Source organism: Saccostrea echinata, unplaced genomic scaffold (genome assembly GCF_033153115.1).
Source record: "Saccostrea echinata isolate AGI-Se365-2 ecotype Australia unplaced genomic scaffold, CSIRO_AGI_Sech_v1 ptg000001l, whole genome shotgun sequence".
NCBI lineage: Eukaryota > Metazoa > Mollusca > Bivalvia > Ostreida > Ostreidae > Saccostrea > Saccostrea echinata.
The window spans coordinates 45,437,802-45,465,066 of NW_026889750.1; the positions used below are offsets into that span (position 1 = coordinate 45,437,802).

The 27,265-nt window shown below is 31.0% G+C and overlaps 1 protein-coding gene across 1 annotated transcript; it reads left to right on the forward strand.

The window, feature by feature from the left end:
* Positions 1–4,717: 4,717 nt before the first annotated feature.
* LOC133180035 (homeobox protein MSX-2-like) lies at positions 4,718–8,530 on the forward strand. Its single transcript, XM_061314650.1, has 2 exons — positions 4,718–5,345; positions 7,700–8,530. Exons 1-2 carry the CDS (start codon positions 4,856–4,858, stop codon positions 8,134–8,136), a joined length of 927 nt encoding a protein of 308 aa, XP_061170634.1. The 5' UTR covers positions 4,718–4,855; the 3' UTR covers positions 8,137–8,530.
* The last annotated feature ends 18,735 nt before the right edge of the window (positions 8,531–27,265 follow it).

Consider the following 27,265-nt stretch of genomic DNA (forward strand, 5'->3'; position numbering starts at 1 on the left):
ATGTTGCTACGTCCTACACCGAATACCGTGAAAATCATTTTTTTATTCGTAGTTATTAACTTAATTGATAATAATTCCTCTATCGGTAAGGTGAATAGTTCTATTCTACAAGGTTAAACGACCTGATATAATCCTCAATCTTTAAATCTTTTTATGTATTGCTGGCTATTAAAATGATATTTTGTAATACAGCATTTAGGAATTTATTGGTATTTTCAAAATAGCCGACTGCAATAGCAAGCAATGGATAAATAATTACCCTTTTATGCGACATCTTCAATACGAATGCAAATACCATGGTTTGAAGACTAGGCCAAGAAGTAGACAAAAATAAATTAACGCTTATCAGTATATCTGAAATTCCTGTTTTCATCAGAATCAATCAATGATTTCTTGCATGTGGAAATCTTTCATCTAAACTCTCATTTTTTTTTTTGAATATGAACTACTTCGTTCGATGTTTTTTTTTAATTATTAGTCTCTTAAGACAATGTCATGCTCATTTGATCGCAGTGTTTTGGATAGAAAGTTTAAGGTTCATTCTTGTCGAGTGCATATGAATTAAATGCCCAAATACCTACTGCATTCATTTTTAGCTGAGTTCTTTATTTTTAATCTATTTATTTATTTTTTCCTAAAATGATATATGGCGATTAACACCACCATAGCAGACAAAAACGTCCTCTGGGTATCATGTGTATGCTCAGAGATAGGTCGAACGAATTAATTTCTGTAGTTTTTAAGTTGTCCATTTTAGGGATATTATAATCCATTGATACTTCTCGAAAACTCTTGCACTGTGGACATAGGGAAGACATACATGGTAATAAGGAAACATATGTTTAGAGGGGAACGACATTCATTAAACCACTAAATTTTTTGCATGCACGTGGTAAAGTATCCATTTATCCAAAAGGCACGCGAATCCATGAAGGTTCATTTGTGGGAAGTGACCCAGAAAATGAAGACTGAATTTTCTTGATGAACAGAATTGTTCTCTGTAAAGTGTGGGTGTTATGTAGAAATGCTTCGGTGCTGCTCTAGGTCACCCGGATTGAACTGTTTAATTTCCAGATTCTAAGACGGAAGAAGAGCAAGCAGCAAGGACTGACTGAACTCTTCAGTTCCGGTTCCGCAAGGAGGTGGAAATGACAACGCATGTTACAATCCACGCAACAGATGAGCATCAAGGAATATTCTAATTACACGGTTAATTAAGAAAGTTGACATCTGCTGGAAGCCCTGTATCTTATCTAAAAGATAACACCATTCTCTCGAAGCAAATTCATGTACACATTAATAAGAATGAAGCATCCATAGATACCTGCAGTGGATGCTTATTGAAATTTTAAAATGCTACCAGGAAAGAATATTCTGATTTGCATACCGAATAAATTTATTATATGATTATTTAAAACTCAGAAAGCATATTTTTGCATGCCATTCACGGATAGACTTGGCTTTTCACTAATGTGTAGTATTTACGTTTATGTAGTCTTATATACTAATAGTTTATAATTGAAGTTATATTGATTACATTGAATGTCATTCATTTAGACTTGTTCTCTCTCTCTCTCTCTCTGAACATTCTAAAGCAAATAATGCTACCCTAGACTAGAAATGTATTAAAACCGTCTAAAGAAATTTATATGAGCTAAGAATTACATTAAGCATAAATAGAGTAAATAAACAAACAAATAAATAAATTATAAAATAAATTTACATTAATAAACAAAAAATATAAAAATAAAACAAACTAAAATAAAATAAATAAATAAATAAAAAAAAATAAATATGTTGGCAGTAAGCGCACAAATTTTTATTTAGATAAATGTTTTTGAAATCTAATCTCTTGAACGAGAAAAAAATATTCAGGCCAGTTGTGTATTTCTTATGTTAAAGCATTACATGTTATATAAAATGTGTATTTCATTATTTACCTATTCACTTACATGTATATTATTTATATATTTATTTGGTATTCATATACAAAGGTCAGTATTCTTTCAATTTTACCTCTTCTTCTATTATACATATTTGATAATTTACATATTTATTTGGTATTCATATACAAAGATCAGTATTCTTTCAATTTTACCTCTTCTTCTATTATACATATTTGATAATTTACATATTTATTTGGTATTCATATACAAAGATCAGTATTCTTTCAATTTTACCTCTTCTTTTATTATATATATTTGATAACTAAGAAAAACGATAAATGTTTCATTAAATTAATATATGTTCATATATTTTTTTTTCTTTATGACATGATATTATATTAGATATGTAATCACTACAAGCAAGAAGTTAACTTCTCTTAAATTTATTTTGAAAAACCTAATTTGATGTGTGTTTTAAACCCATTGATTGAGGAAGAAGAGCACAGACATACAAGGAGATGATTTTATGTTTATTAGATGTATTAATAGTGTTTGGTATTTATAATTCATATCAATTTCATTAAAATAATCAAAGCATTGTTTTATAGATGTAAAACATACAAAAAATTTTCTTTCTTTGCCCGATGCCAGCCCTGTATATCATTAACCATTAACACTTTTCGCTTGACCATTGATAATCGATGGTTACCAGACTTAACAGCCTCGTTATTAACGATAATGTATGCTTCCAGAATCTGTTATCAGTAGCAGTCATATATGTGTATCACTTTATGTGGATATTGAAAGAATGTGCATGCTTTTCCTCCATCATTTTTATAAAACACACGTTTGTAGGATGTCTGTATAATTAGTCCTGTAAAATGGCAAATAAATGACGAATAATTAAATTACGCTAAACGTTTTATTTCTAAATAATTACATTTATCAAATCAGTCTTAACTCTGGCCAATTTCCGCATTAATTATCGAGTAATAAGAAACATGAATGCACAATTAACTTTCCTGTGAAAAAAGGCACAAAATTGCAAAATTATTGAATTTTATACACAACGTTAAACATTGCAAAGCCCATAAAATCTCAATAATTGCAAAATATTACGGGAATAAAGATCGTGTTGACGATTCTGTCATTATTGTTACACACTGACGGTGTTTGAACTTGATATTTGCTCCAAATGCCACAATTACAGTACCCAGGATACAATATGTCGCTTCCCGACTGCTGCGACATCTACCGGACATAGGTGTCGGGTGGTTCCTCATTTTACCCTATCCTCCGGCTTGACTTCCAGTTTCTGAAGCTAGAATTACAGAGTTATGGCGATCGTATGATACTATTTGGCGGTAATATATTGTTAATAATTATTTCTCCATAGTAATTACCCCAATAACAATGTTTATGGAATCAATTTTTGATTAAGGCCGTTAAATTGAATTAAACTGCGCCATTTACATTGGGAATTAATTCTTTCCGACATGTGATGCTAACACGGATGTCGACGATCAGCCTCGCCGTTTATGCTGATTTGATTGTAATTATATATAATAATCTCTATTATTTTAGCCAGCCTCCAACAATTGCATTACGTGTGCATCCATTCGATGCTAAAGACGCCTAAATATCGGAGAAATAATTGGAATGCAAATCACTAAAATTAAAAAAAAATATCCACCACAGAAGAAAGAGTTCAATCCTAGCCTTAGGAATTTTTATTAAACATCGCCGAGAGTATCATATACATTAAGTATTAAATAATTTTTTTTAAAAACGTTCTCATTTAATTTTGATTTCACACGCAGAAATCAATTTGATTTGAAATATACAGAAATAGATAATAATAATATATCGACGTTCAACAAGAGCAAAATATTTTTTCTCAGATTAATTTTCATCATGTGTTATTTTTGTCTACCTATAAAACAAAAGGCGCTTTATTTTTAAATTATCAAACTCGAGAAAAATAATTATTAATTATTTTTCTTTAAATAAGGAACTATTTTTCAGTTTAAGTGATTTGTTACAAAAAGTACCAACAATAATAAAATAAATAAATAAACTACAACTAACAGCAAAATAAGCCGACAAAGACAGTTATCAGATCAGAATTCATTTCTTTGTTGAGTATCATTTTTATCTGATATAAATCGAGCAATTTCTTATCTAGACACCACATATAATTACAGTAGAGTAAGCTTATTTACTTTTTCTCAAATTCGCGTGAATCCAAACAACAGCTTACAGAAATCAGCGGAAAAAACAATGTTTTGTCAGCTCTGTGGTGCCAGCAGTGATATTTGGGTGGCCCCGCCCCTCGATGGACATCGGCGTCTTCTGCTCCTAGGTACAGCCTCGTCATTATCTGACCTGACAGCAGTGATATAGGGGTCTATCACCCATTATAGATACTTTATACGGGGGTCAGGTAATTGATCATCCTTAATAGGGACCCGACACATTCAAAGTCACTTTACATCGCACGAATTAATCAAGTTTTAAATAAACAGAATTTGTATTTACAGATAACTCGACACCCCCTCTTCATAACCCCCGGTCCCGTTCGCTCTTCCATTGTGTTTCATGCTGTCAACTTGTTTTTGATGTGCTTTCATAGGTTCACAACTAGTGGAGTGTTTCAAATTAGCCCAATGTTTGCCAACACGCAGTGCCTGTGATACACTCGGATGAATTTCAACTATTTGCATTGTGTGCTGGTAATTTATACCCCATTACACATCAATTTGTATATTCACCAATGATGCCAGCCTACTGCCGTGACGTCATTTCCGAGGGGAAGAAAGTTAACACCCCTTGCTCTAAATTGTATCAAGTTAGTTGATAACGTGAATTATTATTGTAAATATCGCAAAAGATAGTTTACCATCAATGGAAAACTCGTATGTAGTGATTGCAATACTATTAGGACAGTTTTAATCATTTCCTCAGCCAAAATGCATCCCGTTGCATTGACAACCAGCACCAATTCGGCTTTCAGTAAACTTAGTCCGTCAAACTCGGAAGCTAATTCAGAGACCCAGACGTCTAAATCATCACAAAACATGCCATCGTCCCAGTCATCGCCGAAATCATCTACAGTCACTTCAAGATCTTCACCACCACCTCAGAAGCATGTGCTTAAATTCAGCGTGGACTCTATGTTGTCTGAAAAATGTGTCCCCTCGAGGGAGGAGTGCAGGGAGAGATCCCGCTCCCCAGACTCTGTAACATCAGAGGAAGAATGTCCAAGGGAATCAACCCCTAAAATTAACAATTCCATGACACCCTTCTCTATGGAAGGGATTCTGAACAAACAACATTCAATGCTCCGGTCCGACACTGTCCCCTCAGCCATTATGTCGCATGTAGCTTCGGAACGCTGGAACAGTTTCTATGGAAATACAACATTTCCATGGCTCCCGGGCTCCATATCCCCACCTAAAGGTATTCTTCAAAATATTGCATGATGCCAAGATTATTTTTAGTTTTTTTTTCTTTCTGTTAATATACCTGTAGTAATAGTCAATTTTATTTGCATTTTGCTTACAGTCAAAATTGAGATGCGAAAAAAATGATTGTAATTTGTAATTGGAATTTTTTTTCTGCAGAGCAGTAATATAAATTATTCTTTTTAATGGAAAAAATCCCTCAAAACATTATTTGTTGATTGGATTTACAAAAAAAGTGTATATTCTTCGGAGAGAAAAAAAATATTTAAAATAACACATATAAATATAATTTAAAAGGTTACATTTTCACACGTAGACATTTATAAAAATTCCAACATTTTGTTCTACTTTGTCTCCCTAATACAAAATACATAAACAAATATATAAATATATATATAAAGCAAAAATTTTCACATGATTGAACTGTACAAAAATAAGTAAAAAAAAAGTAGGGAAAATATTAATATTCCCTTGTAGTATTTTAATCCCTATATAAAATTACATTTATAAAAATTTACAAAGCATCCATCAAAAATACTACAGGTAAAAAGTTTAGATTTAAGGGACAGATTTATTATATATATTTATTTAAAACCGTGGTATGAAAAAATGATTAGTTGTTAATTTAAAAAAAAAAGACAAAGAAATAATCAACCAATGAGTAGAAATTTATAAACCGTTAAATATTGATTTTATTCGTATGTTTGTATGTTTATATATATATTATATATATTTATATTTATTCATTTATTTATCTAATTAAGATTTCAATAACATTTATTCTGTTATCTTTAAAAGTCAATCTTAAAGAAATTCAGCAGTTAAATCTCAATTACAAATGCTCTGTCTCCAGGGAATTTGTCCTTATTTCAAACACTGTTTAATTTTGATAGATCTTATCTTGGACCCAGGGGTAGAGTTTTAATTCTTTTTCACTTATTTTTGCACTTAGAGTGTTTATATATCTCAGAATGAATCGATAGGACAGAAAGGATGGCAAATAATCTTAAGTCTAAAGTAATATTTAGAAAACACATAAGGGGATGCTTAAAATAAAATGCTTGATAAATGAAATTTTTCTCCCTGTGTTACTGTTATAATTGGCTTGGATTTCTTAAATTATTGATTAGAAACACGAGCAGAGTCATTTTAAGCGGTCATTTCCTTGATCACATCAGTAAAAAAGTTAAGTTATAGTAAAACTATAATATTACTTGGTTACTTGATTCTCCTTAAAAAGTAATTATCTGATCTTATTAATTCAAACGATTTAATCTTGACATAAATAGGAAATTAAACATGTAAATAAGCAAGGAAAAAGTGCCACAGTTTAACAAAGCCCATTAGATTAACAGCAGTTAAGCTCTGGGACGACACAAGTCAATATTGCTAATACTATCGAGAACTCTTTTGTGCACAATTGAAACTGAAGAAGCTAAATAAAGAAAAGCGCAAACGGGGTTAATTTGGCGTAACTAGAGATAATTCGGGAGACGTTCAAACTTCATCACGTATTCCAAGCGAACGTTCGACACCTAAGATAAACGCTTGTCGATTAAAATTTTAGCTGGACAAAAAACGACGGTTTGAGCGCCATACATTGCCCCAGTAGCCCGCTCTCAGAGAACAGCCAGTAAACCACATCTCTATCGCACTCAGTAGCGCGGATCATTCGTAATTGGCGCTTATCACTGACGCCTTTCAACTACGATTTCTAATTAAGTGTTTGGGTAATTAATTTCAATAAAATTATTGAAACATTTTGACTAAGTGGAGCGATATGGTCATTCTAATAAGCGACTGTTAGTGTCAGAGGCTTTAGACAGGGAATCTGTATCCTATGGCCACAGTTATATTGTCCAGATGACCGTGAGATGAGAGAGGGGAGAGATAAGGCCGTGACTCTATGTACAACACCCGATATCTGTACTGATAAGGCCTGATTAGATTTAATTGTCTGGTCCCTGACCACGGCTCATAATGCGCGCCATCAGCATCAGAATTCATTCCCTCATAATCTCTTTGTCTCTCAATTAAACGTCACTAATAATTAAATTTATCACTCTTTTATATTTGACATCCATTAATTGTCTACCAGGAAAGAATCCAAGAGCTGAGGCCAAGTAAAAAACGACTGTTCAGAAATTAATTCGATCATGCTTTATATTTCCATCGAGTTATTCGTTTCCTCTCATTAAACAGAAGAACGAAAAGCACATGAATTTCAGAAAATCCTTCGACAGCCAACATCTTTTTCATTAATATGCAAAGCTTGCAAGAAATTAGAATAAAGCAGTATATAATTTTTGAAATATATATATATATATTTCTTAAATATTGAAATTTTAGTTTCAGATCCATCAAGTCCCCCAAGAATTAACCCTCAGAAATGCACCTTACGAAAGCACAAAACAAACAGAAAACCAAGGACGCCATTTACGACTTCGCAGCTCTTAGCCCTGGAGCGAAAATTTCGACAAAAACAATATCTCTCAATAGCAGAAAGAGCAGAGTTTTCAGCCTCTCTCAACCTCACAGAGACTCAAGTCAAAATTTGGTTCCAAAACAGGAGAGCCAAAGCCAAGCGTCTTCATGAAGCAGAGCTGGAGAAATTAAAAATGGCGAGTAAGCCCATGCTTCCGCCAGCAATTGGTGTGACGTTTCCCGCCGCCGCGGCGTTGTATGCAGGACAGTATGCCCGGCCCCAGAGTTTTGCCCATTCATTCCTTACCCCTTTTAGTTACGCACTGACCCCAGGAAACATGGGGATGTCATTTCCTCATTGAGAAATTTCACTTTAAGGTAAATGTGTGGACCATTTTGAATGAAGGGTCAATATAACTGGACTTTGTCCTTTTACAATATTGTCTCCGTCAGTGTGTGCCAAAGATAGAAGAGTTCCGTGTCTGTGACTAAGTGCTATATGAGTGGATATAGTGCTAGATGTACGTGACTTGCTAGCGGGACACCACTGAGACAGAACTATAGTGCTCAAAGGTAACGGCTTCAGAACTGTTACCGGTCCCCCGGGATTAGGTGATATTCAAACTGATCAAAAGGGAAACACTTCCTTTTTTGTAAGGCATTATGTAAGATTTAGCAATGGGTGTTCTTTGAAAAGAACATGTTAATTTTTATTTTATAGAATTTCAAATTAAAAGCCAAATTGAATTTGTAAAACTACTGTCATTATGTTTTATTCATAATTCACCGATTCATATTTTTTCACTCGGAAGATAAAAAGCTGATAAGTCTATGAAGGTAGTCGTTTTAAGTTCAGCTGGCATTCTTATGCTAAATTGTGGCCTTGCAAGCGAGGGTCTAAAAACAGCAGTAGAATTAGCACTTTTATCCCGAGGTATCCATATGAATTTCACGCCGCTATAAAACGGTTCGCTTCCTACACACTTTCTTATATAGCTTTTTAATTCACTTCTGACCCGCAATCAAAATCAAATTAAAAATGCGCCTTGAGTAAGAATATAACAAAATTATTTGCATACGCATCCGATACCACAAAAAATAACACTCAATCGATAATCGCAGCGCTTAAACCCAAAAGAAAAAAAGCCAGCCGAAACTTATTCATATTTGATATCACTAGCCGTTTCTTTTGTCCGAAGGTCGAGTTCTGAATTATTAAAGATCATATTTTCTTTTGAAAGGTGAGAAGCAGTTATAAATAAACTAGAATATCCATGTCATTTTAGATTTTTATCGTTCATATTACCCCTCTCTGTCGTTTTACGGCTTTGATTCTCCCTCAATGATGAAATTAATTTGAATAAAGAACGCTCCTTCCTAAACTTGGTACAGTATATAGAAAATACACTATATACGAGGTCTAATTCCTCATGTCAAAAAACATTCCAAAGCAAGACACATTTATCTTAAAAATAATAAATATTTAGGAAAGATTAATAGGAAACTAATGACTAAATCGAGAACATGATAAGAAGTGGAATTTTATTAATTTATATTTCTGTCTATGCGATGAATATCTGTTCCTTCTGCCAGGGAGATACGCAATATGATTAATACGATTTAAAGTGAAGAGATTTCTAGCCTTGAAACAGTCGTAAACTCTAGGCCTATTTACATAAATGTTCATTACATGTCAAATTGCAAAATTAAAAATACATTTAAAAGATGTGTAAGAAAAAGATACCTCAATATTTCATTTTCTTATCTTAAAAATGAAAATGAATCGGCAATGTAAAATAAGTTTTTTTTTTTTTTTTTTTTTTTTTTTTTTTTTTTTTTGGATTAAAAAAATTAATAAATATTAATTTATTTGCTTCATTTTGAACTTTTCATCAGCACAAATTCATGATATTTTTTTTACCATCTAATGTGTATTTCGAGCTTAAAATGAATTAAAAAAAGACATGGATATGAAAAATAAGATATCTGGGATTAAATCTTATGGAATTATCTAAATTAATAATATTTACGCACCACTGGTTAGTGACTATGTCTCAAAAATATGCGCACTTTTGATTAGTAGATTATTCATTTGGTAAATCTTAAATTTATTTGTAGAGTGCAAATACCAGATTAAATATTACAACTTCTAACAGTAAAGTTTGTAATAAACTCAACCAATAAATTTAAATTTTATATAAAATCTTTGTGATATGACTAGTAGCCTTTAGACCTGACTGTTTGAAATACATATTTAGAGTCACTTTGAATTCATTCTGCATGAAATTGAAACTTAAAAATTAAAAATAAAATGTGTTGGTTCTATCCCCACTTAATTTTCAGATGAGCTCAAATTCATATGATTGTATAATTTTTTTTACAAGACGCTTATCGTGAAAGAATTTTATGAAGAAAACATTATACCGGAATAAAAGAAAAGTTTCTAAAAATGAAAGATATAAAGAAAAAAAGATAGAAGAACTGCTAAAATAATTGAAAAAATTGAAAGAAATATCTTTTGATAAACATAAATGTTTTACCCTGTTTTAAATGCTGATTAGCCTCCCACTGCGTACTAATGTAAGGCTCAAGGAAGGCATTAGATAACAGGGGTATATAATATCAGTACCTATACGGAGACCTACCGCAGATATTTCTCCGAGATTGTCAGAAAGTCTCAAAAATAATACAAATCCAACCTACTTCCCTGGAAAATTGAGTTATACAAATTTACGAATGATTTAAAGTTTACTGTTTAGTTAAACAGCTGATTCCTAACAAACACCCATTAAATAAGTATTACATCGAAAATAATATTACTGATTTCGTAGCCTTTTTTTAATTGAAAGTATTAGAAGTTTAGGAAAGATAAATTTCGTTCGACACTAAAAATAAATATGTTCAACCCAAACTGTCGGGGGTATCAGTATTGAAAGGCATAAAATAAAGTAGGCACACAATATAACAGATGAACATCAAACGCACTTCTCTACAATGTGAAAGGGTGCGTTCGATATAACAAATATCAATTTCAACCCATTCGTGTTTAACGTAGGGGAAAATATGTAACTTTTTCAATAAAGATCAAATTATCATAAATTCACTTAATACGCACTAAGTGTGTGATGATCGCTGGCTAATTTCCCCTTTCAACGGCAAATGGTGTAATTTATGAACAAGAGGTGTCGTTTTCTCTCGTTAAGAGATAACATCATTTAATAACACTATCGAATCTTTTTTTGCACCCAGGGCATGTACTATTGAATTTTGTGAGATGAAAATCTACTTGTCGAGTTAATCAAGTTGTACATATCAACTTTTTGCAATTTTATAAAAGAATAAATAGTTCCGTTTTGATTCTGGACAATGCTATTTGGTTTGCAGATTGCCAGGAAAAAGAACATATTTGATAACGATTTGCCGTCATAAATCAATCTTAGTTCCGGTTTGTCTAATTACCGCAAAAAGTCATGAATAAACGGCATAGAGACTTCGTCATCAAAGTCGGGTTCAGGGTGACAACAGAAAAATAACACATAAACGACAATTAATTGAACGATTGTTGATATCACTTTTTAATTAAATTTGTGCACGTTCAGTGGAGTGAATTTAATGAGCTATCGGGGAAAAGCACAGCTTCTCCGTCAAATAGACAAGGGAATTACACTTCCCTTAAAAAGATGACCATGGAAAAATATGACTATAAATATACAATTTATAATTCTTACAAAGATCAAGTGCATCATGGTTTGAAATAATTTGTTTGCAGAATTTATTTTTTTCTGAGACTTTATTTACAGGGACCTCAGATATAATCATTTTCATAAATGATATTCATAGAATTAAGATTTTTTGATGTTTGAAAAACAGGAATTAGTCAAGCACTCCCATGTATACATGTTAAAAAATGATTAAGAGCCTTATTGAAAATTCATACAAATCGGACATCAAATTATGCATCTGAGTGGCTTTTAGATTTAGCCCCAGGCCTTTCAGAACCCCTTTTGTGGTGTATATTTATTCACTATCTAGATAACATTAAAATTCTAACTCATAAATTGATTTGAAATCTTGCCTGGATTAATTCTTTGACATTTATTTTCCTTTGAAGTGGAAGGTTTGGTGTTTCGACAACACCTACTTCACTAATGGATCACTGTTCAAATCAGAAACTACAATACCAAACGCCATTATATGATAAAATATCGTTTAAAGGTGTTGTGCCTTTCAGGGCCTACTGGATTTTTATGACCCAAAATTTGAGGTGATAGGTGGACTGAAAAAGGTTCTAATTTACTGTGAATTTATGTGTGAGACAGTGATGATTAAAATTGGAGTTTATTATAGATGGACCTGGGGAAAGAGTCTGTCATTTTGTCGTAAAAATTTAACGTTTTATTTTGTGGCTAATTACACCAGGTTGTGTTATTTGAAACTTGATTGTTATGTTTTTATCGCCAAATGATAGCTCACACTGAAAGTAGGCTCTTCAGGTTGAATGCAATTGAGTCCGTATAGAATTTTTCTTATTTTTACTGATTTAAATGGAGCCGAAGCTGTGCTAGCGCCCGTTATTTCTCTCTCTAATATATAGACAGCTAAAATAAGTTCAGAAGCTGTTCTTTATGAAGTCAAAAACTCATTATCAAACATTAAAGTTAATATACATTTCCTCTGGTCGATAAGAATAGGGAAGGCTTTTATCAGTTCTAACATCAAAGAGGGCCATCCATGGTGCACCACAGTGGGACGGGATAAATTCTGTCCAAACACAGCAACCAAATTACTGACAAATTTTCACTTTACTACTATAAATCACGTGCAATGAAGGCAAATTCTGCCACATTTTATGAACACATTTTATTATTACTGTTACCTGCAGCGCCATCACAGGAAACAGTTCTGTTTTGTGTCATGCGCAAATGCAGAATGATAGATTATGATCTCCCTGCTGCGAGAGTTCCGATAAAGTTAAATGTTCCACAGCTAAACTCAGTGAGACTATTCCAAATTATAACCGTCACTGCTTATACCTAAATTTTATTTGTTGATTCAGACGCTTTGAACATGTAAGAAATTTGCAGAGTATCTGCACCAAAGAAATTATGGCTTCCGACATTAAATGTTAACATCTCAATTGCTCCGCGCAGCATAACCCATCATTTACTGCTGTCTAGGAGACGGTAAGGCAATAATCCTTGTAGATAATTCTTTACGTATATTTTATACCTTGTAATAGAGGGGAAAAATAAAAAAAAAAAGAAATCTTATTCTAGTTCAGATGATGATTAATTCGTGACATTACTCACAAATCCCATCATGCAACAGAGACCACAGCAGCGAAAACTTGAAAGGGAGATATTTATAACAACAAGGCATAAAATGTTTATTTTTTGTTGTTGCTTTTTTTGTTTTTATCTTAAATTCCTCTAAGCACACACTAAAAGCCCAAAACAAATAGATTTGTTGAAAGTGACAGCTATGATTTAAATTCCAATTCTCTCCTGAATTCTTTAGTTTTAGGGAATCATTAACGAGCAAAATTCTTTCATAATAATACGTGTATATAAATGTCAGTGATTTATATGCATATTTATCTTATCAAAAAAGAGTTATATATTCTTTACATCATTTTATTTGGTCAACAAGGATAAACATTGATATTTTCTATATCCATATCCTTTTATTCAACTTTTCTGCATTATTTTACGAATTCACTCTGATTTTCTTTCATGAAATATTGAAGACTTTACTTTAAACATACTTTATTGAGTAATTCAATAAGGATTGGGCAACAGGCAAAACCTATACACACCCTCTCCTTGTATAATAGGTCAAGACACAGACACTGAATAATAATACTTGAACATGGTAATAAACTTGCTGATAATAAAAAAAGAAGATTCACAATCAAGTATTATTCATTAGTATTATAAAAAAAAAAAAAAGATGATAACCCCCTAATTGTAAACAAATTATTTACATTCTGTTTCAGCTTTAATATAAATATTGTAAAAAAAATATACATTCAACAGAGTATTTAATATTACAGTGTACTCAACTAAGTCTCCTAGTAGATTTTATAAAATTAGTAGATATTTTAAAAGACATACATTGAAGACACATCGAGAGCCACCCATTCAGATTTTACCCGCTATACAATGATTAAAAAAGAACTTATTTTTCCATTTTTTTTTGTACGTGCAAGGGAACAACTTTTGATGAAATTTTGATGATATTAAAGAACTAATTGATGAGTCCTCATACATATTTATTCATTTTTTGCAATTGTTTCCCTACCACTTAAAGCAAAATAGGATAAGCAAATTTTATAAGTGGTTGAAATATTATAAAACAAAGTTTTTTGAATAGATGAAGGTTTGTTATATGTTTACGATAACATTAAAGTAAAATAAATATTGAATAAACATGCGGTACTTAATAATAGCATCTCTTAATTTCCTTTCACTTAATTTACTTTTCACATTAACTTGTGTTATCTTTTTCCTCATTTCTCTCAATCAGATCATCGCGAGCCTTCTTATCAGTTTATCTTGGTCATCAGACTCTGTGGTCATTTTTCTTCTCCTTTTGTCACTCTAAGTGTTTCTTAACAAATCCATAGAGCTTGCTCATTTTTCAGGCTTGATTGACATTTATTTAAGATCATTTGCAGCATGCAAACTGATAATTTACACTCTTAAGTCCAATTAAAGACGCTAAATTATCTTTAAACGTCTGCCTTTCTTCGTAAACTACGGTGATAGAGCGAACTTCGATAACTGCTTATTAAAAACTCAATCAGCCAGTTAACTGTTTAATAGTCATTCAGTGCGCACCAGCTCCCGCGGCGCGCGCAGTTAATAGCTATTTAGGAAAATGAGTTGGACCAAAGAAAATATATAATGAAAAGAAATGAAAATTTATTTATAAAGATAACTTGTCTATTTGATGACCGATAAAGGGCTAATAGATCATCATTTATATGAATGTGTCATGAGTAAAAAAATATTTTCCTTTTTGTCCTTTCTCTCCCTTTTTCCTTCTATACAGTTATTCACCAAAAGTAAATTAAAGATATATGTAGCAACGTTAGTTGCTATGCATTTAAATAAACACGACTGATGAAGGCCGGGTTACCGTTGAAATATTTCAAAAAGTGTTTTAAAGTGTTTTTATTATATATATATATATATATATATATATATATATATATATATATATATATATATATATATATATATATATATATATATATATATATATATATATATATTCATGATTTAATGAAATATCAACTCCATTTTAATAACACATAGAATATTTAAATGTTAGCTACAATCAACCAAAATAAACCATATATATATATATATACCGTATATAATCAACCTTAATAGAACATAGCAATATGATATACATGTATACCATACAATTTACATAAATTAACCATATCATGTATACCGCACAATCAACCTAGATCAACTATATCATTTGCTGTACATTTACTTTTTCCGTGTGGGATTAATTTACGCTATGTACGCGGTGACAAATTTTCTGAATTTTCTATGCACAGTTGAACAGAAATTGTGATTCCGAGGAATTATGACCCCGTGGAAAAAAGTAAGTTTACAGTATATAATAGACAATCAGTCTACAAATATACCACTCACTACCCAATAAAGCAAATAATCAAACTAAATTAAAAACATACTTGTGTATACCTCACAATAAACCTTAAGTTGTCGGAAATCCAACATTATATATTATAATACATTTTATCGCTATATATAGATGATAAACACTTGATTCATAGTATAGCATTTAAATTCCAGATAAGCTATGAAGATGTTATAGTTAATATGACTTAGATGTTAAGGTTAAATCATTGTTCCACAGGACTTTTAAAGGTTCCTAAAATACAAATACAAATATACACTACAAATATGTACATGTATGAAAACGATGAAATACAAATGATGTACAGTTGTATATCATACATTGCATCTTATTCATTTTCAACATAACCTTTGCATTGTAAATGTGGGTGGATTTTGGCCGTATGACACTTATAGTATCGCTTAAATAAATAGCCCAGAGAATGTTGTCATTGTCTTTGATACAACCTTTTCCTGTATGCACATAGCAATGTCGGGTTTGTAGTACATTGTCTGGTAATCGTTTTATTTGCACTGATAAGTCGCAATTACCCGCCAATCTGCACAATAATTGCTGAAAATTATAGGCTGTCTTCCGCTCAGTGTTTAGAAACTTGTTTTCTTCCAGCTAAAATTCAATCATTCTTCTATTAACTTGTCGCGTATTTTGAATAATTGATTAAATGCAGTGTTTAATTTTGAACAAATGACATTAAATTATCACCCAATGGATAGAGATTATTCGGGACGATGATTTGATGACTTGAGCGGCCTAAAGTTACCGTAAACATGGCGCCGCTGTACTGGTCATCTCTTCTTTACTATGTCACCTGCTCAATCCCGAACTTGTTAAAAGACGCCGGATTTTAATTCATCCAATTGTAAGGGAGATAAAAATTCATTTTCAGTATCCCTAATTATCAGAAATCGATCTGCTCCCATTACAAATCAATCACCACGATAACTCGTTAGGGGCGTCATTAGTTCTCTATATGGTAATTACTGTTTAGGATAGGTTGTGTTTAAACTGGATCTTTATGAGGAGGGGTACAGACCAAGCCTTTCTCTGCGCCACACGTCTGGCCTTACGATTAATAGCCCTAATAAAATGGCAACACATTCAGCTCGTCACAAAGTGAACCGTTTCCATTAGCAGGCTTCAAACAGCTTAACCTGACTGAGAAATAGCAGGGGCATTCAAAAACCCACCAATTTCGTTCTGATTCTGTACCAACTCATGAATATGAATTTTGTTTTTATATGCCTTTTCACTGATGTTCTTTCATGTTTTTTAACCCATCTGCGGGTTCATTACAGAACTGATCCTTAATTATTGGTAAGAGAATCTCCAGTCTTTTTACAAACATTTATGGAGCTATTTGAAAAAGTATCAAATGTCGGGGAAAAAATCAGATTCGATATCCGAAAAGAAATGCTGGCTACACTGTTTGTACGATGAAGTGTGATGTTCCAACATTACAGCTCTTCAGGCGAAGCACGATCTCGTGTGCCGTAAAACAAGACAATGTTAATCAATGCATCTTTAAAATTTTCTTTAAAATTTATTCTGCACAATCCTCCATATCTTTAAGTTTTTTTCCGAAGACGACAAGACAGATATAAGCCTGAGGGACCATATAATATTTATCACCAGGGTGGGACCAGTACAAAAAAAAAAAAAAACCCTGAAAAGGTCTCTGCCCCATACCTTGCGGAATGAAAAACAAAGAATATGCCCCATCCTCATTTTGTTTATATCCAAATATCCATACATGTATAACATAATCTTAATTAGAAAAGCCATCTAGAGAGGTGGGGTAGATGACCTACCACTTGCAGGGACAGACTCTATTCAGTTGAAGAAATGTTGATACTTTTCTTTTCAGAACTAAATGCTTGGGAATTCTAAATGTGATCCGGATGCAACCTGAAAATATATAAAAATTGTGTCAAATGAAGAATATGAACCATATTTCATTTTAAAGTTGCAGGAAGATAAGGGGATACCTTTAAGTACTTTGGTACAAACTTTAAAAATCTAATTTGATTAAATTACATATATTTACATGTGGAATTATTATCAAGAATTTTTAATACTACTGATTTAGAAAAAATTCTGATATTGTAAGAAGACTTAAGTTTTCATAGAAAGCATCCATCATCATGTTTGGGTCAGTCAATTGATATTGGATTTGTTCTCTTAATTAATCATATATGTATATATATATATATATATATATATATATATATATATATATATATATATATATATATATATATATATATATATATATATATATATATATATATATATATATATATATATATATATTATTTTTCAGTGAAATATGGCAAATTTGATATTATTTATCTTGTAATAGCTTGTACTTTCGAAATCTAAAATGATACATTAATTTCCAGACAATTTGGAAATGTTAAAGGTGAGAGAAGGTGGCTCAATGCCAGGTCTAAATTGTTGAAAAAGAGGAACCTGTGATTTGAGGGTTTATTTCAGGGAAATAACTATTCATAATTTATGATTATGAAGTGTTCTCTCACTTTATTATAACATACAGTCATAAATATGCAAAAAATAATATTAGATTCCATAGTAAGGTTTTTTCATATATATTGTATGATTCGCTAATTTATTTTAAATCAATTTTTTTCATACAGTTTTATAGAGAAAAAATATGAATGTTCAATCTACATAATGAAAAAGGTCAAGATAACGAACAGTGATCAATCAGAAAAAAATCTACACACAATAAGAAATAGGAACAAGACATAAAACACGGACTCCCGTAAATTCCAGAGTTGGGATCAGGTGGCTAGGAAGAGTAAGGATCCCCTGTTGACCGGGCACACCTGCCGTGAGTCCTGATCAGTGATCAGGTACAGGTAAGATTTTGCTGTCCAATTAAGTATAAAAACAAAGGCTTAACAATTGGTATGAAATACGTCACCCAATAATAGGTTATATTTGTTAAGAAGGTCATTATAGCGACCATAGAATTTATGAAACGCTGATTTTAAACGAGGTTGTTGAAATCCCTGTAACATCAAATTATCTGTCAGTAGCCTGCCTCGGTTTAGAAATTAATCGTAGTCAGAGCATATTTTTGAGCATCGAATAAGTTGGGAGACGTGAACACCATATGCAGGTGATAGCGGAATATTACTACATAAATAAGGAAAGTTGACGATGGAAAGGCTGAAGTCATCTCGTTTGTCATACAATTTAGTTGTTAGTTGGCCTTTATCATCTTAGTCAGTAAAAGGTCCAGATATGAAATAGATGTAGCAGACTCTGTAGTTTCTTTTATTTCAAGTTCACTGGGATAAATCGAGTCAACATATGAATGGAAGTAACTACTGTTACTATGAGTATAAGATGGATTTCCAGACGTAGAATTTAAACCAAGTTCAACTAAAATACAGTTATAATAATGAGCGTTACAAACAAAGACGATATTGTTACAATAACTGTTGTAAAAAAAAAAAAAATGCTTTTTCCACCGTAAAAACGTCCAAAAAGTACCTGTCCCATCATACTTTGTGCCGGTTCCACCCTAGTTTTGAATACCTCGTTATAAAGTTTGGTGACCGTGTCCTATTATACCTGATGATGGTTTCAAACATTCATACATTCCAAAAATATTTGAAAAATCCTAAAAAGATCTACTGGTTGATTCAAGTTCCATACACAGTAATATTTTCATAGAATCCGAACTTTGCATATAGCACAGAATCTGTTGTTCCTGAGCTTCAATATAGATGATGGATAGCAGCTTGTACTCCTCGTTTTGGGTGCCATGGTCTCCCCGCCCATCCCCCACCCCTCAACCAGGTTTGTGTTAGGAAATTAGGATGAACAAATATTTTAATTATTGTAAGTTTAATTCTTGGAAGTCCGTTCCTATAGAATGGCTGTTACAAAATTATCTGTTGTTTATTGTTTATCAGATATGCATGTCTACATAAATAAAAAATAAAGCAAACTTTAATGAATACAACCAGAAAAAGGTAATGTGCATTTTCTCCAGTGCTAACATCAATTTGAAACTTTCTACTTCTTAATGGTCGAATCAAAAATTATAAAAAGGGCAGTAAAATAAATAACACTCTTAATTTCTAATTGAAAAGGGAAAACACATTTAAAACCTAGTCTTCTTATAAAAATTATTACAAATTGCAGATACTGAATATTATTTTCACAATTAAATAATAATAATTATTTTAAAAATCCCCATCGAATTTTAAAATGTTCTTTGTGTTCAATACGATAAATGAATAAACTGAAATGTTCTTCATGCACAATAATTGATATTTAGTATTTCAGGTTTTTTTTTTAAATCAATTAGTTAGCATTAGTTAGCATTAGAATGCTAAAAAAAGAATTAGTATATAAACTTTTTAAAAATAATTTTCAGGAGCTATATATATATATATATATATATATATATATATATATATATATATATATATATATATATATATATATATATATATATATATATATATATATATATATATATATATAGTCACTGTTTGGAAATAGAACACGGTCGATTTAAGGGTATTCCTAGAGAAAACAGGTACTGTCTCTTTTGTCAAATAGCAAATAAAACATGTATTGAGGATGAAGAGCACTTTGTAGAAAATTGTGAATTATATATGGATATTAGAGTAAAATGTAATATTTTGAAACATTTGAGATTTTATAAAAACACTGTGAATATGTTTATATATGGAAATGATGTAGTTTTAAATGATATTGCAAAATTTTCTTTTTTAGCTTTCAAAGAGAGAGAAAAGTTCATTGAAAATTTAATATGTGACAAATGAAAAGCATAAATTCATATGTTCCCACATTATATATATGTTTAAATATGTGAGTCTGATCTGAAATTGTAAATCTATCATTTTAATATATGATTGTACTTTGGGCCGGTGGCCTGTAATACTCAATAAATATCCTGAATTGAATATATATATATATATATATATATATATATATATATATATATATATATATATATATATATATATATATATATATATATATATATATATATATATAATGCTCTAGAATATCTACAAAAATGGCATCAATAGAAAGTGTGGGACAAGACTTCTTGCTTTATTCGATAATGTTAGACTCAGTGTCATACTTCATATTTATTATTCATAATATACATGTATTGTGACAAATATAAGAGATATCATTAATAGGCTTAAAAAACAATAAAATAATTTGCATATCACTTTAAGTCTGGATATTCACCAACATTAACCAAAAAAACTTTTCTTACCTGACTGAATACATGGCCGGGATACAATGAAGCGAATAATAAATACTTCAGAATACGCCAGAAACAGTTCAATATGAAACTCTGCTTATTTTCATAAAAAGTTATTCTTTGGTTTTGTTATTTCAAATTTTAAGATCTGTTAAATGAAATCTTTTGTATATGTTAATTTTGTTTGTAAGATGTTTTTCTTTCTTCAAAAATAGAATGTTAGTTACTTTAAAAATTTATATTGTCTTTAAAACTTGGAAAAAAAAACATTCGGATTGTGGCACCTGATCCCACCCCTGATGTTTTAGAGGTCCGTGTTTGCTCTGCTCCAAAATTTGTATTGTTTAATGGACTTTTGAGCTTAAATACTCTTCTTTATTTCCATATATTTCATTAGTAATATTATTGATAACCAATGAGTTTTTATCAGAAAACACACCACCCACCCCCCGTAAGAAACAGCATCAATTGAAACCAAAAACAGAACAACATGTACCATAGCTAAATGCTTAAGACAACACCACAGGCACTTGTTTCTATAACATTTTTTTACTCTATAGTATATAATAATTATACTATGGGGTAAAACAAATATTACAGAAACAAGTGCCCGTGGACAACACTATAGTTCCAAGTTATGAAAAAATTTCTTGACTGAGCAAACAGAGCAATACTTTATCGTCTATGTCAACATAACTGTCTAATTTGTTTACATTTTTCAAAATGTAACCTTGAGTTCTGAGGAGAAAACAAATACCATGAACAAGGAAGAAAAATACCATTGAATTAAAGTAAGTTTGTAAAAACTAAAGACTTGTTCAATCCTTTAAAGAGTTTCATGCATATAAAAGAAATAATGAAGTGCAGGTTTCTTCTAGCCTTTCAATGAAACAATCCCTTTTAAAGTTTGCAAGAACAGGATTTTCAAACTTACTTTTTTTTTTCTTTTTTTTTTTTACAAAGAAGTGAAAACCCTGTTGACAAAATTGAGATCGCTTGTAATCTTTATTTCTCGACAAAGAGGCTTTAGAGTGATTTTAGGATGAACATTAGTATAATAGCATGCATCAGATATAGATAATTGAAGACTTTAAGAAAAGATATTTGAAATGAGAAATGTGCAAAAGACGATAATGTCTTTTTGAGTGCACAATTAAAGGAGAATAATAATTTTGTGTTCAGAAAATTACACAATATTGCCATTTCTCGGGCCGCACGAGTCAATTTCATCTAAATTAGATTATACACAAAATGTCACAGTTAAGCCGTAATTTGAGGGAACGGGCATATAGCCTCTTCTATAAGGCGACCAAAGATGACGTCTTAGAAAGTAAAATGCCTGTTTTGCGTGCGTAACAACCGGTTTTGTGATATTTGATGAATTACTCCATCCCAGTAATAACCTTATTATGACTTCAGACAAATTTGATTACTCTTGAGGAGAAAACCTTTGTTTCTGTAGAGTTGTTATGTCTTAATACTGCCTGTTTAAAGAACTCAGATGGGCCACTACTTTGCTATTCCTTATCCAACAAGAAACAAGTAGGAAAGTATCTTGTTAGCAGTAGTCCATAAAAATAACCAAACCTTGTCGTAAGACTGCCTTTTTAAGTACACAAGTGATAAATGTTCCTTTTTGTAGCTGCAATTTGATATTGAAAATATTGCAATCCCGATAATGTAATTTTGTTAAATGATTTCAGCAATAAAAATTATAAATTTTCCCTGCACATTGTTACCGGCAGGTAGAACATATGATTAATGACACTACACCGGTCTCTTACCATTGGCCACTGATAAGTAGTGTATCGGTGACTTGGAATGATTAAGAAATTGTCCATAATTGATCTTAAATTTCAAGACTAGACAACAGAATTCTAACAGTGTCTCCTAACTGCACTATCTAATGATAGTCATACTGCACTGTGTTAGATATATATGTTAGATTAATCCCACATTTATGACCTTGGACAAGACTAGTTTACTTCTAAACCATTCAGTAGTTTCTACCATGTTTCATTTTCATTCATAAAGAGTAAACGTAGAGTGAGTGTCTTGTACATGTACTTCTAAACTTGTTTTAGTGACGTCACTACAAGTATAGACATCTTTTGTCTGAGATCATTTGCTTTATGTTCCTCGCTAAATGTTTGTTAATTTCATAACAATAACAATTACATTAATCTTCATTAGAATATTTGATGAAGTTGTAGGTTGTGCTATATAAAGATAATTCCAGTTGCAATTCCCACCTCAGAAAGTTATGGTAAACCTCGATGTGTGTATGTAAAAGCAATCAAATTGTCTTCTCTGTACAGTAATCAGAAACATTTCTATATTTTAATTTAAAACGTGCGTTGATATTTATCTTTAGATAGCATTTTCCTGATCATAGATGGAAGCACAATTCATCATTCAGGGGACACTGACCAAGTTATAGAAACTCTAGGACGTGAATATTGCAGTAAGTATTCGGAGAAGTTTTTATTATAGTGACCTGAATAGAAATTTAAATGAACTGGGATCAAAGTTCTAAAAACAATGAACTAACAACATGGATTTTCATATCATGAAAATATAAATTAGCTTGGATGCTTTCAGAGTCTTACAATTCACGGTCTTCTTCCTGATTATTAGAGTGATATAAGAATATGGTATAAAAAATGGTATAAAAATTTTGTGCTAAAATATAAGATAATCATGTACATGTCTGTATCAACAGATTAATCCGTTTACCTGATCAATACCCGGGGTTCTGGATAACGCATATATAACTGTGAAATCGCTAATTTTCGCGCGGATTTTATTTCTGTTATATTTATGTTATGAAAAGACCAACGATTTCATGACATTTACGAAATGTTAAAATTACAATATTTAAATACTCGACAATTCTTCGACCACGAAATCAGATCCACACAAACCAATAGTTTGTTTTTCTCAAACCACGAAAATTTTAAAGTAGCTATGTCTAAGCTTCAGGACAGGTCCTACAAATAAAAATTGGATAAATAGATTGGTATATAATTTTGGACTTATTTTGGAAGTAAATGATGCATACATGTATATCAAATCTATAAAATATCAAGAAATGGTAAAATTTCTATGATGTTCGAATTTCCCCCTTTTCCCAAGACCCTTATAAATCTATAATTTTTTTTATCGCTGTATAGGACATTACAGAGAAACTCTGAATGAAAAATTAAACTTTATGTGTCTAAACTTATTCATTTTACTTGTAAAAATATGTATAATTATTTATTTTCATGATTAAAAAAAATAGTTGTTTGTAGCACTAAGTTTTGTCATACGCGTGTTAAATTTTTACTTTTCTAATTTCCAAGAATGACAACACGTCAAATAAATAATACATGTGAAGCATATGAAAGGTGACAGAATACGTTCTTAATTTTCACAAAACAAAACTTTAGGAATAGTATACAATTATGGACTAATTCGGTAGTGAATAAGGTTGGTTATTCACCAGAAAAATGTCAATACGTGTTACCAAATCAAGGAATATTTTTGATAATTTAATACTCTAATTTAAACAATATTTTATTCACAAAAGTGAATGGGATTTGGCAGCAGACACAGCCTATTTTAGCCCTATCCCGAAGATAATATACTTTATGAGAAACATCATAATATAAATTAAAGTTTAGGATACTCAGACCATTACTAGCGTATTAATGTAATGTATTTTATTGTTATGAATAAACAAAAAAAAAAATAATAAAAAAAAAAAATAAATAAAAATGAAACAATTCACAATCTACAATCTAATTAAAATTAGATTGATACAATGTAGTCAGTTTTTTAAAACAGTTTACTAGTTCCTCTTGTTATATGTCAACTTATTTAACGTGAAGAAACATACATGTAGTCTTAGTATGCAAGAACAATATACTAGCAATGCTGTCCAAATATGCAGTCCTAATTTTTCAGCATGAATGATCAGAACTTCTTTATAGAAGGCCGAGAGAAGAGAGAGTGTGTATATTGGACATCACTTCAAAGTTGAGTATGAAAGTTTTTTAGTCAATTTTTCAATATCATACATAATATTTATTAAAGTTGATTTTTTTCAACACAACTGTCCAACCATTTATAGAAGTAGTGGACATGCAAAAACCTGTACATATACTATTAGATGAAACCTTTAATTCTAAATTAATATTAATCTAATACTTGCTGATATAATCATTTTTATTTTTTATATTAGACAAATATTAATAATGTCCTTTTATTTTAAGTGTTAATTTAAAAAAAATTATGCCACTATATGTTTTTACAATGCCACATAAATTCGATCGAAAATATAAGAACAATTCCCCCCTCTTAACTTGCATTATAATGTTATCTCTTACGAAAAAAAATGATTTGACTATACATATGTGCAAAAGTTACTTTACAAACCCTGCTGATTAAAGGATTCAGATACAAATTTATTTGTATCCATTATTTTGTTTTATGTTCATATGGTTGAGGCGATTCCATGCAATGCGTATTAATAGGCAACATTATGGAACTGCCTTACCGTCTTACTGCCTTACCGTAATGCCTTTCTAACGGTACAGTTTTTTTCAATCATTGTAATAATACAATATTTTTAAGTTTAAGATATTAATCGGAACTATTATTGGACTCTTTTTTTCTCCAATATCTCTAAATCTCTAAGTTTGTGCAAACATTGCATTGGATATTAAATTTTTATTTTTGTTCTAATATAATCCAAAACATCACCAGGGTTTGTTAATATGTCAAAACTCTAATATCGAAACAGATAAAACCCATTTATCAAATCATGTCTGAAAAAAAGTAAACTAAATGCAGTTACGATCAAACGGTTTTGATAATGCGTTCCAAATAGTCGCCGAGGTAATAATTCTGATACGAATATTTGCTTTGCTTACAGCTAGTTCTCCCACTGACTAATTAACATGATTACATAATGAGCCAGTGAGCAGACATTGATAGACATGTAAGTAGCGTTACTTATTTCTTTTATCATCAACACCTACCTATGCTGTGTGTTTGTATGTTAATACTTTGGGGCATTTTTGTAATTACAGGTACTTAGTCAATACCCCGTCCTACTCAGAATACGGCGTCTTATGCAGTGCACTAGCGTTTACTTTTCATATTTGTTTAGAAAGTGATGAAAAGGTGAAGACAGCAACCATAAAAAGTGCTAGTAATAAGAGTGAAATCTGACAGGTACTTGTTTCCAATATGCAAATGTGCTTAAAATGAATATTACATTATCAACTTTATTTGATAAACTCGTATCATTATAAGGTGAAACAAACATCTAACCTAAATTTAGAACCTTTAAGTAAGTCATATCAATTAAACAAATTATCAAAACAAATTATTCTAATATATCACGAAGATATTGTGAACATGGGCTCCAATTATAGTTTAAGGTTCCGGGAACAAAAGCATTGAAAGTTGTTTCTTGCCATGTAGAAAATTCCACCCTGATTTAACCCCCGATAGAATTATTTTGACACCTGGCAAAGATGGGCCATCACGAATTGATATAGGCCCAATTTACTAATGGCTAATATTAAAGATTGCTATCAGTCCACTATAACATACTGGACTTTTATTTTTCATGTGACATTGCTATAAAAATTTTGTTCTTTTTCTTAACATGGTTCAATTTATTATTTTGTTAAGAGTTTACCTTAAAAGTAATCATCTTGTAAGTTATGAGTACCATGTTGTAGATTTTTGTACTTACCCTCATCCAGTAAGTTTGGGAATTTACTACGTGGTAGCGTAAGGTTGATTATGATAAGATAATGAGTTTTTCAACCAGATGTGAGACTGTTCTAGATCTGTCGATGACATTAGCCTTTTTTTTTTTTAATCTCGTAAGATTTTTTTTCATATACATGTACACGTAATAAAATCTCTCAAAATGGTAAAAATACAAAATCTACTTGAAGAGCATCATTAGTAAGAGTAATATGAGGCGTCACTTTGTTTTCTTTTTCAAGTACTAAGTGCTCTACAAGAGAGAAAAAAAAAAATAAAACCTATAATAAAATTTCGTTTCAAAAATAAAGTTCACTAATTATTATTATAATGATTTTTGACAAAAAAGCGAACGGAATAAAACTATACTTTATCTATTGAGCTGGCAACAATGGAGAATATTAATGTAACAGTTGACAGTTGTTGAGGGAAAAATTGACATATTTCTTCTTTAAATATTCTGCTTTCAATTAAATATATCAAATTATAAAATAATTTGTTATATTTCCCTGAAAATTATGAATAAAATTCTTTGTTCTTCAAATTTGTTAGTGCTTATTTTCAAGTTGTAAAACGAAAGGGAAAAAACATTCGAAGGTATATAGCTAAACAAATAAGTAAACAACTATTTACTTTGAACATATCTTATTGTCTTGAAATTTGTACAATGAAGATTGGGCAAAAGTTCTAAGGTATTAATGAAGTCATAACGATGAATAAGTCAACAATTGACAATTGAAACTAACAAAAAAGTAAACGAATCAAAC